This window comes from Pteronotus mesoamericanus, unplaced genomic scaffold (assembly GCF_021234165.1).
Source record: "Pteronotus mesoamericanus isolate MK-2021 breed Mesoamerican mustached bat unplaced genomic scaffold, CSHL_Meso_final contig_100, whole genome shotgun sequence".
Lineage (NCBI taxonomy): Eukaryota > Metazoa > Chordata > Mammalia > Chiroptera > Mormoopidae > Pteronotus > Pteronotus mesoamericanus.
This window is the reverse complement of record NW_026554999.1, coordinates 13,881,963-13,901,127: the sequence shown is the minus strand read 5'-3', so window position 1 is coordinate 13,901,127 and position 19,165 is coordinate 13,881,963. Positions and strand designations below refer to the sequence as shown.

Here is a 19,165-nt window from a genome sequence, read left to right as displayed (position 1 = left end):
AAGCAAAGCTGCAGACCACATCCTGGTCCCTTGGAGACACTGTTGACCCTCTTAGGTAAAGCCACCCAGTGAGGTCCTTACGGCAGCCAGCAAGTGTCCTTCTTGCCATCTCTTGATCTTCAGTGGTCATTCTCTAGGTACTTAGGAATCTGAGTCTCAGTTAAGTGATTAGTCTGAAGTTACCAGACTAATAAGTAGAAAAGCCTGGACTAGGAATTGTTGATTTTTTGAAGTATATGATATTCTCTACTATATTGTGTTGTCAAAATTGTCAGTGCTTTAATTATTGTATCATAGTATTCATTTTTATGTAATAGTGGACTTATGTCTTTTAATTTGTTTTTAGGGAAAATTTTTTCTGGAAGATCCAACAGGAACAGTACAACTGGATCTTAGTAAATCTATATCCTTCACTTTTTTTTAAATCTGTGAATTAGGGAAATTGATTATATGTCATTGTCAAAGTTAGCTATTTGATTTACCAAGGTAACTTTCATATGGTGATGGTGTCAGAATTTAGAGATATAATCCTAAATAGAGACAAAAAACCTTTAATTCCCTCATATTTGGAGACTCCAGACAAATCATTGAGGGGATTTATAACATGCCAAGCATGATCTATACTGTCACTGTTACCAGGTTATATCCAAGAATCACATACATGGACATTTAAACATAACATTTTTAAAGGTATGATCTATTCACAGTTTCAAATGGGAAGTCTTGGAGTTCATCATTTAGAAGTACTGCCAGGCCCAAAATGTATGTTGACTTTATCACCACCTCAAGCATAGATATAAAATTATTTTCCTCAACTGTGTTTACCAGTTTCATAGTGGTTTATACACAGAGTCATGCTTTGTCTTAGCAGAAGGTAAGTCAGTCTAATTTTTTCCTGTCCTCATCATTCTACAGTAAAACCATTTCTACATTGGTTAAAATGTTAACATTGTATAATTGGGTGAACACGTTATGAGAGCATACTTTCGACAACTTTAAATAACTCTCAGACTGCTAATTGGCACAGGTTTCTTTTTAGGTTGATGAAAACATTTTGAAATCAGTGGTATTGTTTATACAAATTGTGATATATTTAAAAACCACTGAATTACATACTTTTAAAGGTGGATTGTATGACATGTGAATTATGTCTCAAAGTTGTAAAAACAGATTTTACATAGGGCTATAAAATGAAACATTTCCTCATCTGTGTACCTTATCTCTTTACTGACACATATACTGTGAGTAAAATGAAAAGTTTTAATTCTGAATCTATTTCTATTTCATGTTTCTTTAATTTTTTTTTAAAAAATAGAACTGAGATTGTCTCTGAATCTAAAGTTCTTCTCTAGCTCAGTGGGAATGGCAACTTCTGTAGTTAGTTGACAGGGGATGAGATCATAGCCTGGTGTCACTGCTGTGTGTTTTATACTTTTCTCCTTTCAAACAAGAAGGAGAATTGGACAAATGGGAATGATTTTTTTACTTACATTTTCTCAGGTTGGTTTGAAGATCAAGTGTTTCATGTCAATGCCTTTGGATTTCCACCCACTGAACCCTCTACTACTACTAGGTACAGACGTGTTTGACTTAAACTCTGCAGGAATTTTTGTAGTACTGGTAATAATGAATGTAAGATAGTATATCATATCTCAATTATTACAAGGCCTCAGGCTTTGTGGTAGAATGCAAAGAGCAATGGAAAATTGGAGTTAGAAGACTGGACATTATATGTAACTGAAAACTACTGGATTGATTCCAGATTAGTTGTAAAAGCATCTCTGTACTTTGGCCTTTAACTGGGAAAGATTTCCAATCGACCTATCTTACTAGTCTGTAGGGTTGATGAGATAAGAGATAAGAAAAGACTTAGGAGAAATTAATTGCCATGTTAATATAAAGTTCTTATTTTCGTATTCTACTGAGTGAAAATTACAAGAGGCAGATTCTGTAGCTCTTTAATATAGGTGAAAGTATCATAATATTAGAACTATTCCAAAAGGGCTTTCTCTGAGAGGAGTGCATTCCTGTCATTCAAGCTATTTGAGCAGAGGCTGAATGGTGGTATAAAAGTTGCAGCTGGTGGACTGTGGGTTGAATTTAGTCTACAGATCTTCCTTTTTCTTTCTTTCCCTCCCTCCCTCCCTTCTCTTCTTTCTTTCCCCTTTGAGGTGTTAAAACGCATTTTGAGTTAGTTCTAACACTTAAAAATAGATTTCTCATAACACTCTTTATTTCTGAGTTCTCTTGAACCATCAGTCTGGGGACATGGTGCCTGAATTCTCACCTGGCTCCAACCCTACTGCAGTGACCACTCACTTTGGACAGGTTATGTGTGTGCACCCCAGCTTATATCTAATCAGCCCCAGCCGGCAGCTGCTTTGATATCTGTGTTCCTTCCTGGAACCTGTAAGCGTTTGAGTTTGCCCTCTCTGGGAGAACTCAAGTTGCTTTCTAACTTGAGGTTCTAGTGTGAAGGGAAAGATTTCAACCCGTATAAGGATTAAGATTTTAGTTCTGCATACCTGTATCAGTTCACGTGCAGAGGTCATGTTTCCTGCTTGGGGGTCATGGGCAGAGCACCCTTTAAGGTACAGCTCCTCGTCCTTTGAAGTAACTTGGAGATGGTACTGGTGACACTAAGGAGAACACAAGCCCTCATCAAACCAGCTCACTTTTAAGGGACTGTTTCTAATACTAGTTTGTGGCTTTTTACTACGTGGTAGGTCTTCTTTGAAATATATTTCAATCAAAATTGCTGTCTTGTTGTTTTAGATTCAAAATTGCTATTTGGGAATGAGAGGTATAATTGAGGAAGCTGGCCTTGAGTATTACCATTGCTTCAGTTTAGCAAAAGATTGTCGCTATAATGTCCCAAATAATATTCAATTTAAATTATGCCATTTTCTGTAAATTGAACAATTTTGTATGTGTTTAGTACACCAAAGATTGGTATGAGGTATCATAAAATACATTAAAATAATCTTTTTATTCGTATTAGGATTATAAATTACTCTTCTCTTAAAATACCTTCCAAATAAAATTCAGAGGGCTGTATTCTGGTGGTAGTTAGTGGATTCAACAACAGATACTTTATTATTTTTTCATGTGTAAAATACTGTTTTAGGGATACAAATAAGTACAAATAAGTCTACAATATAGTCCTATCCCAAAGGGATTTACACTAACCTAATGACTTCCCACCATTGCACAGTTTATTGTATAGTTTTTTAGAATACAGATTTGTCAGAACTTCATTGCCGTCTTGATCAGTCTTTTACTGGTACAGGGCATGTGACTTGTGTTTTCTGAGTCCAAGGTGATGGTAGAATTTCCAGAATTTCTAAAATATTTGTTTCTTTTCAAATCTGACAACTTAGGAAAATGGGTACTGTCGGGCCTGTATTTGCACCTTATATTCCATGAACCATGGACAGAAGATGTTAGGGCTTTCTGAGCTTTAATTTCTAAAGAATCAGTTTAATAGGTATTTCTCTCTGTGATAGTCTGGTTTATGTTTGGGTATATACTTAATCGAAGTCACCACTCAATTGTATCAACTTACTGCATTCCTCTGATAACTGCAAGATTATTACTGTACGATCATACCTTTGAAAATGCCACATACAATTGGTGGCAACAAAAACAGATGCCCTGTCCAAGTGCTCACAATGTACTAAACCGTGAACCCTAAGAGCTAGTACCTAGTGAACCTCCAAGTTTTCACAATTCTGGGATATAAGTTAGCCTTTGTGGAATTCTTTAATTCCTTAGAAGAAATTTACAGAGGTGGAATTGTTTGATCAGATGGTTAGCACTCTTTTTGAGCACTTTGATTGGATATTGTTCAAGCTGAGTACCCATTTCTCTTTCACCTACACAGGAAATTATTTATTTTAGTATTTGCTTTAGTCAGTTTTAAAGGCACAAATATAGCCTATTAAGAATTTTATTTTCTATTCTTTATTGCTCCCTTTCTCATTTTAGAATGTTTAAGTAAACTTGTTTGCTACAAATAATACATTTTCACGGTACTATATACATTGATGGGGAGAAATCTTCATTAGATAGAAAGAAGCTTAATTTGTAAAATTATAAAAATATTTCCAAAAGAATATAGAAGATAATAATTATGTTATAATTACATAGGGCATACTATGGAAATATTAATTTTTTTGGAGGGCCTTCTAATACATCTGTGAAGACTTCTGCAAAACTAAAACAGCTAGAAGATGAGAATAAAGATGCCATGTTTGTGTTTATATCTGATGTTTGGTTAGACCAAGCAGAGGTATTGGACAAACTGCACACCATGTTCTCTGGTAGGTTTCATTTTTCAAAATTCTTTTTTGAACTATTATGAAGTGTCATGTTTTAAAAGTAAATTCTTTAAAAAATTTTTTTCAGTATTTTTTTAAATGTTGATTCAGCAGTGAGGTATTTTAAATGAGTTCACCTTAAAGACTTAAATTTTAACATTTGAAAAATAGCTGTATGTGTATATGTGTGTATGTATTCACAGTATGTAAGAATTAGTGTAAAAGTGGATAAGAGCTTGGACTGTGGAGTCTGACAGAACTGGGTTTAAATTGCAGCCTAATATCTAGGGCAGATTACTTAATCTCTCTCAGCTTCTAGAGATGCTGTGAGGATTAATCAACCCATTGCATGGCAAGGCACATATATAATAAGTGCTCGATGGATCCATTATTACTTTTAAATAATAAGTTATTAAAATATTATTTTTATTAACTCATGGTTAAAGGGTATTAAACCTGACTTCTAGACTAGAAAAGTAATGATCATATTTTTTCAGAATATTTTATTGATTAAGCCATTATAGCTTTCCCAATTTTTCCTCTGTTGCCCCCTCTGTCTGGTATCCAGCCCCTTCCCTCCAGCAATCCATTCCCCCTTAGTTCATGTAAACTGAGCATGCATGTAAGTTCTTTGGCTTCTCCATTTCCTATACTATTCTTAACCTCCCCCTGTTGATTTTGTACCTACCAATTATGCTTCTTATTCCCTTTACCTTTTTCTCCCTTCTTTTCCTTCCTCCTCCCAGCTGATAACCCTCCAAGTGATCTCCATGTCTATGATTCTGTTCCTGTTCTGGTTGTTTGCTTGGTTTGTTTTTGTTTTTTAGAATCAGTTGTTGATAGTTGTGATATACTGTTGTCATTTGAATGTTCACAGTTTTGATCTTTTTCTCTTTCTTAAATAAGTCCCTTTAACATTTCATGTAATAATGGCTTGGTGATGATGAATTCCTCTAGCTTTACCTTGTCTGGGAAGCACTTTATTTACTGGATAGAGCAATCTTGGTTGTAGGTCTTTGGTTATCATGACTTTGAATACTTCCTGCCGGTCCCTTCTAGCCTGCAAAGGTTTTTCTGAGAAATCAGCTGATAGTCTTATGGGAACTCCTTTGTAGGTAACTCTCCACTTTTCTCTTGCTGCTTTTAAGATCCTCTCTTTTTCTTTAACCTTTGTCATTTTAACTATGATCTGTCTTGGTGTGTTCCTCTTTGGGTCCACCTTGTTTGGGATTCTCTGCTTCGTGGACTTGTATGACTATTTCCTTCGCCAAATTAGGCAAGTTTTCTTTCATTATTTTTTCAAATAAGTTTTCCATTTCTTGCTCTTCCTTTTCTCCTTCTGGCATCTGTATGATTCAGATGTTGGCACTTTTGGAGATGTCCCAGAGTCTTCTTATACTCTCCTTGTTCCTTGTTCCTTCATTCTGTTCTGGTTGAATGTTTACTTCTTATGTTCTAAATCGGTGATATGAATCCTGGCTTCCTTCCCTTCACTGTTGGCTGTTGGTTCCCTTTGGATTTTTCTTTATTTCACATAGTGTAGCCTTCATTTCTTCCCTTATGTTTTTGCCATACTCAGTGATTTCTCTGAGAATCCTTATCACCAGTGTTTTGAACTCTGTATCTGTTAAATTAGCTATCTCCATCTCACTTAGCTGTTCTTCTAGGGTTTTGTTCTGTTCATTCATTTGGGTCATATTTCTTTGTCTTGCCAACTTGGCAGCCTCCCTGTGTTTGTTTCTATTTATTAGGTAGAGCTGCTTTGACTCCCTAAGTTAGAAGCAGAAGAGCCTTAGGTATTCACCAGAGCAGGACAACCCACTTCAACACTTTCTGGTGCTATGTGTGGGTAGGGAGGGGTGGGGTAGGGGAGAATGCTGCTGCCTAGCTTCTGAAAGCTTGCCTGGCACTCACCCCATTTCCAGTCACTTCACTTACTTCCTGTATGTGACTGATCCCCTTCTAGCTGCTTCCCTGATGATTCCCAGAGAGAGTGAGTTTGTGTATGTTCTAGGACTGTATGGGCCCTTTAAGCAGACTCTCCTGAGAAACCAGCAGTTTCTTCTGTTGCCCCAACCCCGAGTGGTTTCTACAGCCAGAAGTTGTGCAGCTTTATCTTCCCGATGCTGGAACTCTCAGCTGCCAGATCTGGCCTGGGGCCTGGATTGCTAGCTCCCCAGGGTATTCCTCCCAGTTTTTATCCACCACAAGTAAATGTGGGACCATCTGTTACGTTGCTGCTGCCCCCTCTCCATGCTCCTCCATGCCTCTCTGCCACAGCTCCGCATCTCTTCCCCTCCTACCCATCTGGATGAATAAGGCATCTTTAAATCCTTGGCTGTTGGACTTCTATACAGTTTGATTTCCTGGCAGTTCAGGGTGTTTTTTGTTTTGAGGTTTGTTGTGATTCTTCTTGTGGTTGTCCCAGGAGGCGAAGCATGTCTATGTACGCCTCCATCTTGATTGGAGGTCCAGTAATGATCATATTTATTCTCATATTTTTAGGTTATTCACCAGCACCTCCAACCTGCTTTATTCTATGTGGCAATTTTTCATCTGCACCATATGGAAAAAATCAAGTTCAAGCTTTGAAAGGTATTGAGGGACTATTGAATAAGTATTTCTACACTTATATAAACTAGTAAGAAATGATCTACATTTTAATTTTATTCAAGATATATAAGGTTATAACTAATGAAACATAATATGATTTTTATGTGGATTATATGCAAATTAAGTTTAATATCTCTTTAAAATTTTAGATTCCCTAAAAGCTTTGGGAGACATAATATGTGAATATCCCAGTATTCACCAAAGGTAATGATTTCTACTGCTATATTTTTTTATTTAAACAATTTTGTTTTAAAGAAACAAAAATTGAATTTCAAGCTTGATATCAGTGGTTATTAAGAAAGGAACAGAAGAAAAAGTTGAAGAATTTAGTACAGCCAAGAGATAAAATTATCCTCACATCATGATTATGTAACACAGTACTAGAGATTTATAGTGAAAAGCATTAAAAGGGCGAGTGACAATTTCAACCATAATTTGAATTTCTTGGTAATATTACTCTAAGTCTAGAGTTGTATTCTTCAATAGGATAGTCATTGGCCACATGTGTCTTTTTAAATTTAAAGTTAAATAAAATTTAGTGGCACTAGCCACAGGTAAAGCACTCAGTAATTGAACAGTGCAGATACAGAACATTCTCATCATTGCAAAACATCTACTGGACAGTAGTGGTCTAGACACTTTTAGCAGTTCATTTATTAAAATGCATGAATTTTTTAAAATATCTTAAATTTATTACTTAATTAAGGGGAATAAGCTGTTTATAGAAAATTAGATAGGGTTGTGAGATCTTTTTAAAAATGAATTATATTGATTTTTACTACAGTAGTCGTTTTGTGTTTGTACCTGGTCCAGAGGATCCTGGATTTGGTTCCATCTTACCAAGGTAAGTTTTATTCAGATTTTTGTACCAATAAAGAAAGTTTTGTAAAATTTAAAAATATATACTGTATCACATATATTGTTTTTATAGGCCTCCACTTGCTGAAAGCATTACTAGTGAATTCAAAAAAAGAGTACCATTTTCGGTTTTTACTACTAATCCTTGCAGGTAAATACTAGAATTTTATGTTTCTTTCATTTAAAAGTTAATTCTTAAAATTTATCTCTGAATCTTGACAGGAGATAAATATTTTATTTTAGGTTTCTCAAAACTTTGAAAATAATTTAACTGTATTTAAATAATTCACTAATAAGCCCTGGTTGATGTGGCCCAGTGGACTGAGTGCCAGCCTGTGAACTGAAGGGTTGCCAGTTCAGTCTCCAGTCAGGGCACATGCCTGGGTTGTGGGCCAGGTCCCCGGTAGGGGGGTGCTCGAGAGGCAACCACACATTGATGTGTATCTCCTTCTCTTTCTCCCTCCCTCCCCTTCTCTAAAAAGCAATCAATCAAGCAATCAATCAATCTTTAAATAAATAAATAATTTGCTAATAATGAATTTAGAAGCTTGACTAATGGAGATTTTAAAGTAGGTATTTTGGGGCCTGGCCAGGTAGCTCAGTTGGTTAGAGTGTCATCCCCATGTGCCATCCAGGTTCAAACTCTGGTCCAGGGCACATGCAAGAATCAACCAATGAATACAAAATGAAGTGGAACAACAAATTGATGTCTCTCTCTCTCTTCCCTCCTAGATTCCTCTCTCTAAAATCAATAAATACAAATTTTTTAAAAAAGAAAACATTCACATCACACATCTTTTAAGGAAAGTGACAGTGGCAGAATGAAAAGATTACACATTTACTGTATGTGCTGCTTACTGTGATTGTAGGTTTTTCTGAAGGTATACCCTTGGTCCTTGATTCTCCTTTTATGCCCACATCCACTTCTGCTGCGACCTTAGCCAGCCCCATGGCTTTAAATTCTGTTTATGTTTGACAACTCCCACATTTACATATCCGGCTCAAACCTTTCCCCAGTCTCTCCAGCCTCACATATCCAGTTGCCTACTCATCATTTCCCATTGGGTGTCTAATAGACAACCCAGACTGAACCTCTGATCTTCTTCCTCCTCTGTCAGCCCCCAACCTGTTCTGTAGTCTTCTTCATCAGAATTCATGGGACCTTTATTCTTTTAGTTGCTTAGGCCTAAAACTTTGGGATCTCTCTCACGTGCAGTTTTTCAGGAAGTCCTTCAAGGATTTTAAGGAAGTCTTCAAAATATATGTAGAATCTGGGTGCCTCTCCAAATCTCTATGTCTGTGACCTTCTATCATCTTCTAGCCTGGGTTACTATAATAGCCTCTTGGTTAGTCTCTAGCTTCCACCACTGCTCTTCTGTAAGCCTATTCTTAATACTGAGTCAGAGTAATTCTTTAAAATGTAAGGCCCCTTACTGATCCTGAAAGATGGGACCCCCCCTCATGTTATTCAATAATATCCAATACCCTTGCAATGGAAGTTAGAGCCCTGCTTGATATGCCTACTGTTTCCTCTCTGATCTCCTCTCCTACTTTTCCTCCTCATTTAGTCCAGTCACTACAATAGCTTTTTTATTTTGTTCCTCAGATGTGCCGGGCATGCTCCTCAGAGCCTCTTCTCTACCTGTACCTTCTGCCCAAAAGGTTCTTCCTTTATCTGCCTCTCTCACCTCCTTCAAGTCTGTCCTTAAATCAAACTTCATTATGAACCCTACCCATTCTGATTATCCTCTTTCATACTCCAGCCTTCTAGACCTTCTCTTCCCACAGAGGATCCCAGTTAACCTTTTTATTTTTCCCATACATGTAATCATCTTCCAACATACTACAGAAATATCATGTTTATTTTTTATTTTCTCTGACCATCCTTCTCTCATTAGAATGTAAACTGCATGAGGGCTGGGATCTTTCTGTGTTGGTTACTCATTCCTAGAGTAGTGCTGAACACATATGAAGACCTCAATGAATTACTGTTTAGTGAATGAATGAATAGATAAATTTTGGTTGAATTTTTGCTGTGGTGAACAATGGAAAGTGGGAATGGTTTTGTATTATAAAATATATTGCCTTTTAAATTACCTCATTTTTTTATAATGAAGTCAAATTCAACTACTGTTTTCATTTTAGAATTCAGTATTGTACACAAGAAATTATTGTCTTTCGTGAAGACTTAGTGAATAAAATGTGCAGAAACTGTGTCCGTTTTCCTAGTAGTAATTTGGATATTCCTAATCATGTAAGTTCAGAGTCTTCTTTATGAAACTATCTTACATGTTGCATTACATAAAATTTTCTTAAGCCACTTAATTATTCTCATGTTTATTTATGGTTCAGAATAATTTGAACATATTTTTGTCAGTAAGTTAATATTTGTTACTAAGTTAGTGTTTCTCATCTCTCACTGAAGTATCCCCTAATGAGCGGAGGAAAGCCCAGAACAAGCAGAAAATTACATTGAAGCTTCCTGTTTAGCTTTAAGCTCATAAATCTTATATTGTATTTTGAAATATATTTGTTTTAATAAAATATTCATGTTTAATAAATACTTCTTGTGATATGTCTGCACTTGGAGGATGTGTAGTGTTTATCTTATAGTGTCAAGGTTCCAAGATACATAATTATCAGTACCTTGTTACATGTACCCCCTTTACAGAAGTATGAAAATAGATCATACAGAGCATTTTCTGTATTTATTTAATAATATTTAAAGCTTATATAGACTAAATATCTATTCTTGGCATTACTCAAGCTATGGAATTATTTTTAGATGAACAGAATTGGTATGAGTTTATCATATAGCTGTAAGCATAGTTGCTCCAATATGACTATTGGGAGAGTAGCTTTTACAGAATATGATATTAAATGAAAACTAAATTTTTTCTAAACTACAGCATAGTTAATCTCATGTCATATCTGTGTTTCCCAAAGCTATGTGATTCAAAGTTCTCCTAATTGTTTCTCAAATTTCCTTATTCCTTTTGTAATTAATATTTAATTTGAAATTATTTGTTTTAACTTTTACAAATGAACTAAAGTTTGTTTTGTATCATTTTTTTAGTTTGTAAAGACTATCTTATCCCAAGGACACCTGACTCCTCTACCCCTCTATGTCTGCCCAGTGTACTGGGCTTATGATTTTGCTTTGAGGGTGTACCCTGTGCCTGATCTACTTGTCATCGCAGACAAATACGATCCTTTCACTTTGACCAATACCGAATGTCTCTGCATAAACCCTGTAAGAATGTAGTTAACATTAATTATACAGTCGTCGTTTGTCAAGATTAGAGTGTTACTTCTTTAAATTTAAGATATACATTTCATAAAATTACTGTTGGAATAAAAATAATACTGTTAATGAAACTGAGTTAATTGGATATATACAGAAAATTCTTAAACTTTTAGTATGATATGTGACTATAAAGTAATGTGACTTTTTCTTAAAAAAAAAATACCAAAGCTTATAAATCCAAGTGAATATTTTCCCCCTTCACAGTAACTTGTCTTGGGATTCCTTTCTGGGAATTGCTTTCAGACCCTGTGTCCATTCTTTTTAAACATATTAATGGTACTTGTCCTTTGAAGATGCTTTTGATTTTTAGAAATTGCCCAAGCCCGCCAAAATCTAAATCTGATAAATATGGAAATTCTCATTGGGACACATTTTACAGTTCACTTTTTATGCAGGACCTTGAAATTGCTTCAGAATATTGAACTTGCTTCAGAATTTCTACCAAAGTATGATTGGCTTTTTAAATTTAGGGAACGAATATTGCTTAAACATTGTTGTTGGTGTCAAAATGTCTTCACTAAAGGTTTTATACTCTTTGTGCTTCCTTGATTCTTGTGAATTTTAGACCTTAATACTTTTTCATTTCATCTAGATCATTTCTAGAAACATCGTAACTATCAGTTCTTCTAACACACACATATTATGTCTAGCTTCCTCTAAGACAGAGTCTCTCTACCACAGAACCATTGACGTTTTGGACCAAAACTTTTTTGTGGAGAACTGTGCTATGCGTTGTAAGGTGTTTAACAGAATCCCTGTCTTCTACCCACTGGATGCAAGTAGCAGCCCCCAAATGTAACAATCAAAAATATCTGAGGAGTCCTGGCTGGTATGGCTCAGGTGGATTGTGCACCAGCCTGTGAACCAGAAGGTCACCAGTTCAATTGCCAGTCAGGGCACATGCTTGGGTTGTGGGCTAGGTCCTTGGTTAAGGTCATGTGAGAGGCAACAGATCAATGTATCTCTCTCACATTAGTGTTTCTTTCCCTTTCTTTCTCCTTCCCTTCCTCTTCTCTAAAAAAAAGTAAAATGAATCTTTTTTAAAAAAATGTCTGAGGATAGTTGACAAATGTACCATGGGGGACAAAATTGTCTTTGAGAACTACTTGAAGGATTAGTATAGTCAACTGATTTGATTTTATTGTTTGAAATTTGTGGCTTGATTTTTGTAGTTGCTGTTCACATTCCAATATTCTTTCACAGTGAGGCTATATCCTTATTTAAATTGAACAGTTTGGGTATTCTCATAGTTAATGCTTTTTTTGAAAATATCTTATTTCTGATTTTTCCACCTTTTCATCTTGTAGGTGAGTAAATTACTTCCTACACCATCATTACATCTTCTTTACCTTATTTATACCTTTCGGGCCCAAGACCTATCTCTAATGTTGTTTCTTCCTCTCTTCATACTTATTCACATTAATGAATGCCTGCAATGAGCGAGGCATTGCCTTAGTACCAGGGACATGCACACTGAAGGGACGGAGTCTCTGCCCTAGAGTTTAGTGGTGCACATGGTTTTGTGTGTGTTCAGTGGCTTTGGTGGCATATTGTAGGGTCATCAAACCCAGATTTTCACTGGGGAGAGGGGCAGGAAAGGTTTCTTAAAGAAGTTTGTGTCTTCTATGCATCTTCAGCATTGCACAGTACTCCTTAGTTCTTATACTAAGTAGAACCCACTCTACTTATATTTCTAATCACATTTGCTACCATTGGTCTAGCCAACTGGAAAGACTTTTGCATCAAATGGAGATATTTTATAGTAATAACTTCTCTGTAAAGATCAAGCAAAAATCTGTCTCATCACTTCATAGTCACATATTGCAACTTTATTTTTAAAGTCATGGCCAAAAAATTTGATTTTAAAAATAGAAATTCTTCAATAAAAGTTGAGCATTTATTTACAGGTATTTTTCTCCCCAAAGGGTTCTTTTCCAAGAAGTGGATTTTCATTCAAAGTTTTTTATCCTTCCAATAAGACAGTAGAAGATAGGTAAGTGTGTCCACAGGAACAGAAGGAACTGTTTCTTGATGTTATATTGCTAAAGATTACATGTTCTGTAGGTGTGTTGAGGTTTTTAAAAATGTATGCAGTGACCCCTTCGCGGTGTTCTAGGCTGAAGTTACTGTTATCATGCTGTGTGACATAGAATTGTGTGTACTTGATGGCATGTTTGTGATGATGTAGATCAAGCACTGTTTTCTGAGGGAAATCTCAGACCAGCTATGGAGGTGGGCTAGTTCTCTCATAGGCTGACTCCTAATGGTTTTTGTTTTCTGAGAAGTCAGCCCTGTCCTCCACATGGTTGAGTCTCAAAACCTAGGTAATCTGCCTTAAATTGGCAGCAAAGAAGGAGGAAGGAGCTGGGTTCAAGTGTGGTGACAGGGAGATGTTGGGGTTGGGGGAAGGTCATGGAGGAAATAAGGAAATAATCACCTGGTGGGTGGTGGTTTTCAAAGAGTGATCTATAAATCACCTGCATCAGAATCCTCTGAGGTCCTTGTTAAAAAGGTTAAGTTCCAGGATCCCACCCCAGATTTAGCAAATGGCTCAGTTTCTAGTTCTAAGGCCCATAAATATGCATTTTGACTCTATATTCCTTGGATTCAGGTATCCTAACATGCAATGTCCATTAATCAAACATATTTTGAAAAAGCTTGCACTACTGCACTACCTATTAAGAACTAATAACCAGATAACTACCCTCCATTTTCTTGTTAGAGAATATAACATGAAACACAGCCCAGTTGTTTTTTTTTTTGTTATTAACAAATTAATTACAATAGAAATCCACACAATCACATGATAAAAATTTCAAATAATGCTTAAAAGTATACAGTTCAGAAGAATAATATGTTTCTTCTGCTTCCTTACCCTGAACCCATGATGAACAGTTTCTTATATATATTTCTTGAAAAAAAATTATGCATTATTCTTTCTGCTCAATTACTCAGGAAGGGTTGAAGTCCATTCCCTTTATGAGACAGTCTTGGATTCATCTATTTGACATATATTTGATTCTTTTTTCCTAATCCTTACCTGAGGATATTTTTATTGATTTTAGAGGGAGAGGAAGGGAGAGAACAAGAAACATTGATCAGTTGTCTTCTGTACATGCCCCAACCAGGGACAGAACCTACAACCCAGGTATGTGCCCTGACCAGGGATCGAACCTGCAACCTTTTGGTGCACAGGACGATGCTCCAACCAAATAGAGCCACCCGGTCAGCGCCATTTGATTCTTAATATATTACAGGCACTGCTTAGTTTTTAAATATACTCAGATATTCTCATAAAGGTCTTTAACCCATAAGCCTGACGTGTGTTTAGCTTTGCCTACCCCACTTTGAACCAAAATAAATAAATAAATAATTGATATAGGCCTTGGCTGGGTAGCACAATTGTTTAGAGTGTTGTCCTGATATGCCAAGATTGTGGGTTAAATCCCAGTTGTGGCACATACAAGAAATCAACCAATGAATGCATAAATGAGTGGAATAACAAACTGATGTTTCTCTCTCTCTCAAGTCAATTCAAATCAATGAATTAAAAAAAAAAATGATTTGGAATGCCTTTAGGTAAGGGAAGCCATCTATTCCAGTCTCACCACTTCTTGTCAACACCTGGATGCCTCTTGATTTTCTGACCCCAGAATTAAGTTTACTGCTGAGCACTATTTATCTGAAGCATATTTGTCCTTCTCACTGACTTTTACTGAATTGAAATTTGGTATAAAACTTGCTATGAAAACCAGTACTGGGACCTTTAAACAGGTCTCAGAACAAGAGAAATCTGTCTGTCCTAAGCAACTGTTTGGGTTTATCTTAGGGAGCCTGTAAATCTTCTAACAGACTCCTTTCCCTTTAACTGCTGGGAAGCACAGCCAAATGTGCAGCCCACCTCTGTAGCTGCAGAAGAATTACAAGCATAAAAGTTGGGTACAGCCCTAGCTTCATCTTTTCTGACCTATATTTTTGCCTTATCTAAGTTTCCTCATTTACTTATTTATCTTTTTATTACATCTATCTCTGCAAACCATTCTGTTTTTTAAAGAGTTGGGATATAAGCAAATAACCCACAAAAGGAAGTTAACTGATTTGTTATGACAGCACAAGACACTTAGGTTACATTTCTTGTAATGTTCCCTGATTGCCATGCAGAATTATTTTGTGTTCTATGTACTTCATACCGATTTTTCTGATAGTTCTTAACACTGTGTTAGAAGTTACTTGTGTGCCTGTCCCTCTTAACAGTTTCTAGCACAGTAGTACTTGATTTGTAGTTTGTTGAGTTGAAATAGTTGGTTCCCTTATCTTCTATGGACTCAGATATTGAAAGCCTTGCCATAATTTCCAGGCTATAGTTAGTATTGGTTGTTTGAGGAATCTTTTCAGCGCTGGATCAAACAAGTTGATAAATGTTTATTTTTGGGAGAATGAGAAATTTTCAAGATTTTATGGAATAATTTGGTCTTCCTGCTACTTAGTTTCTCCTAAGAAGAAATCTTTTGTTGGAATATTTGTGAAATCATATTGCAGAAGTAGTTGGTCAGGATAAAAAATGGTAAAAACATTTATGGAGGGCAATTTTACAAGATTTCTTAAGACCTAACCTGCATATAGCAGCAGTTCCATTTCTAGAAGTTTATCCTATAGGTATGCTTGGGCTTATACATAAAAATAGGTACAACTGTTTTTATTGTAGTTTTTATACCAGCAAAAACAAATGGTTTAAATGTATATCCATTTAAATATATATAGTATGAAAGTGGTTAAAAAATTATAATGTATTTATTACTGATTGAAAAAAGGGTATAGAAATGTTCATAGTATTCTACCACTTGTGTGTTTTTATAGCATCTACACCTACAAACACATGAATATATATGATTAAATGATCTTTATAAGGGTGTGCTTTATAAAGATATACAGTTGTTCCTAGGGAGCAGAAACAGTGTGAGACTGATGTATTTTTGCTATCACCTTTTCAATTGGAACAGTGTGCATGTATTTTTAAAATCAATTAACTATAAATAATAAGAAATGTACAATAACTTAGATTTCCAAAATGTTTCATTTAATGAATATTTTGTTTTCAGCAAACTTCAAGGTTTTTGAGATTCTTGAAGACCACCTGAAGAAACAAAATTCATCAAAATTTTGCCTAATTTTATATTTTATGTCATTTTGATATTAAGTTACAATAAAATTATGAGGAACTTTAGAATGTGGTTTAAATTTGTATTTTATGAAATTCTGATATTACAATAAACAAGATTGTATACCTTATACAGTTTTATAGGGAAAATATTTCCTAATCTCAAGAAAAATATGAAATATGTGTAAAGATGTAATTTGTATGTTTATACTTAAAAACTGAAGTCTGATTATTTCTGTACTAGTCATATGCTAATGTTCATTTTAAGAAAAACATTTAGAAGGCCTTCTGGTCAAGATGGAGGCACACAGGTGGATACTCTATACTTCCTCCTTCCTCACACAACCAAGAGAAGGACAACAACAAATTTAAAAACAAAAAAACAACTAGAACTGCCATAAAATTGAACGGTATGGAAGTCTGACAATGAAGGAATTAAAGAAAAAACATTCATCCAGACCAGCAGGACAGGTGGAGAGGACGTATGGCAAGGCAGCGGTTGGTGGACCAGGTAGTCCCACCGTCGTGTGCAGATAAACCAGAAGGAACAGCTGGGGAGTGAGAGAGACCATGCAACCCAGGGTTCCAGTGCAGGGAAACAAAGCCTCAAAACCTCTAGCTGTAAAAATCTGTGGGGGTGTGGTGGCGGGAGAAAGTCCCAGTCTTACAGGAGCATCTGTTTGAGGGACCTACAGGGTCCTAGAAAGTAACAAACCCACCCACCCGGGAATCAACACCAGAAGGGCCCAATTCACTTGTAGGTAGCAGGTGAAGTGACTGAAAGCTGGCCAAGAGCTGAGCAAGCAATACTGTTCCCTGCCTGACTCCTACCCCATATACTGCACCACAACATAGCAGAGTGGGTTGCTAGCCCTGGTGAATACCTAAGGCTCTGCCCCTTAGAACCTAACAGGTGCTCCAAATCAAAGAAATAATGGCCCAAATGAAAGAACAGATCAAAACTCCAGAAAAACACAAAGCGACAGATAGCCAATCTATCAGATGCAGAGTTCAAAATACTGGTAATCAGGATGCTTACAGAAATGATTGATTATGGATGCAAAATAGAGAAGTGAAGGCTATACAAAGTGAAATAAAGAAAAATATACAGGGAACCAACAGTGAAGGGAAGGAAACCAGAACTCAAATCAATGATTTGGAACAGAAGGAAGAAATAAACATTCAACTGGAACAGGATGAAAAAACAAGAAACAAAAAAATGAGGAGAGGCTGAGGAACCTCTGGGACAACTTTAAACTTAGCAACCTCCAAATCATAGGCATGCAAGAAGAGGAAGAGCAAGAAATTGAAAACATTTGAAAAAATAATGAAGGAAAACTTCCCCAATCTGGAGAAGGACATAGACTTCCAGGAAGTTCAGGAAGCTCACAGAGTCCCACAGAAGTTGGACCCAAGGAAGCACACACCAAGGCACATCATAATTACATTACCCAAGATTAAAGATAAGAGAAAATCTTAAAAACAGCACGAGAAAAGCAGAGTTACCTACAAAGGAGTTCCCATAAGACTATCAGGTGATTTCTCAAAAGAAACCTTCCAAGCAAGAAGGGGCTGGCAAGAAGTATTCAAAGTCAGGAAAGGCAAGGACCTACATCCAAGATTACTCCATCCAGCAAAGCTATCATTTAGAGTGGAAGGGCAGACAGTGTGCTTCCCAGATAAGGTCAAGTTAAAGGAGTTCATCATCACCAAGCCCTTATTATGTGATGTGTTAAAGGGACTTACCTAAGAAATAATGACCAAAGCTATGAATAGTAAAATGACAACAAACTCAACTATCAACAACTGAACCTAAAAAACAGAAACAAACTAAGGAAACAACTAGAACAGGAACAGAATCACAGAAATGTAGATCACATGGAGGGTTGTCAGCAGGGAGGGGGAGAGGGGAGAATGGGGAAAAAGGTATAGGGAATAAGAAGCATAATTGGTAGGTACAAAATAGGGGAAGGTTAAGAATAGTATAGGAAATGGATAAGCCAAAGCGACTCATGGACATGAACTAAGGTGGGTGGGAATGCTGTAGGGAATGAGGGTATGGAGCAGAGCGGGGGAAAGGGGAGAAAAAAATGGGACAACTGTAATTGTATAGTCAATAGAATATACTTTAAAAAAAAACATTAAAAATTTGAGTCATTATTTTAGTATAATTTAGGTTTTTAATCACTGTAAGTGTCCTAATGGTATATTTGACAATTTTCAACCTGTTTAATTGTCAAGTCACAAAATTTATTATGATAGTGAAAACCTTTGTTACAAGATATTACTTTGATGTTCAGTACACAATTATATTCTGGCATTGGAAATTTAATACACAGTCCCCATAGTTTTTACATTTAGAAGACATGTTTACTTTGAAGCAGCATGTTCTGCCATATTGGCTGTAATCACTCAACACCATTACTATATTTTCAGATTATGGTGTTGCAATAATAGCTCAGAAAAGAATCTGAATGACAGGAAGCTGGTAGAGAACAAGAGTGTTTCAAACCTTAATATTTAAAGAGCCTGGCATGGAAGACATTTATTTCCATGAAAATTAGCTTTTAGGGGGAAGGATTCTGATTTTTTAAAAAATGATATATTAATGGGAAAATTCCTTGAGAAAATTTAATGTGAACTGTGATAAGTGAATTAGTGATTAATGATGAAGTAGTAATTTGAGATGTTTGAGGATGGAAAATTTGGGGAGAATGTTAGAAGAAGCCTATTAGAAGAACACGATTTAAATTTAATTTCAAATATCCTGGGAAAATTGAAGTTAAAGATGAAATCAAGGCATACGTTCAAGAGCTACTAGACTGCTTGGGAAATTTTACATTTTGTACCTTGTAAGTGGTAGTGAAATGCATGTGGCAGTGTTTTGGTCCAGTTATGAGAACCATTGGC

At 36.0% G+C, this 19,165-nt stretch overlaps 1 protein-coding gene and 1 long non-coding RNA gene across 4 annotated transcripts in view; one reads left to right on the top strand and one right to left on the bottom strand.

Moving 5' to 3' along the window:
* Positions 1-16,215, top strand: part of POLE2 (DNA polymerase epsilon 2, accessory subunit) — a 29,084-nt gene extending 12,869 nt beyond the window's left edge. For both annotated transcript variants that reach the window (XM_054593398.1, XM_054593312.1), the window contains 12 exons: positions 347-403; positions 826-874; positions 1,501-1,573; positions 4,150-4,322; positions 6,825-6,914; positions 7,082-7,136; positions 7,717-7,776; positions 7,864-7,941; positions 9,936-10,044; positions 10,867-11,043; positions 13,023-13,090; positions 16,197-16,215. In XM_054593398.1, the coding sequence (XP_054449373.1) occupies positions 347-403; positions 826-874; positions 1,501-1,573; positions 4,150-4,322; positions 6,825-6,914; positions 7,082-7,136; positions 7,717-7,776; positions 7,864-7,941; positions 9,936-10,044; positions 10,867-11,043; positions 13,023-13,090; positions 16,197-16,215 (1,008 nt within the window). The remainder of the gene's footprint in view (positions 1-346; positions 404-825; positions 875-1,500; positions 1,574-4,149; positions 4,323-6,824; positions 6,915-7,081; positions 7,137-7,716; positions 7,777-7,863; positions 7,942-9,935; positions 10,045-10,866; positions 11,044-13,022; positions 13,091-16,196) is intronic.
* LOC129086769 (uncharacterized) overlaps positions 1-19,165 on the bottom strand; it is a 39,048-nt gene that overhangs the window by 11,594 nt on the left and 8,289 nt on the right. The gene's annotated exons all lie outside the window — the stretch shown is intronic.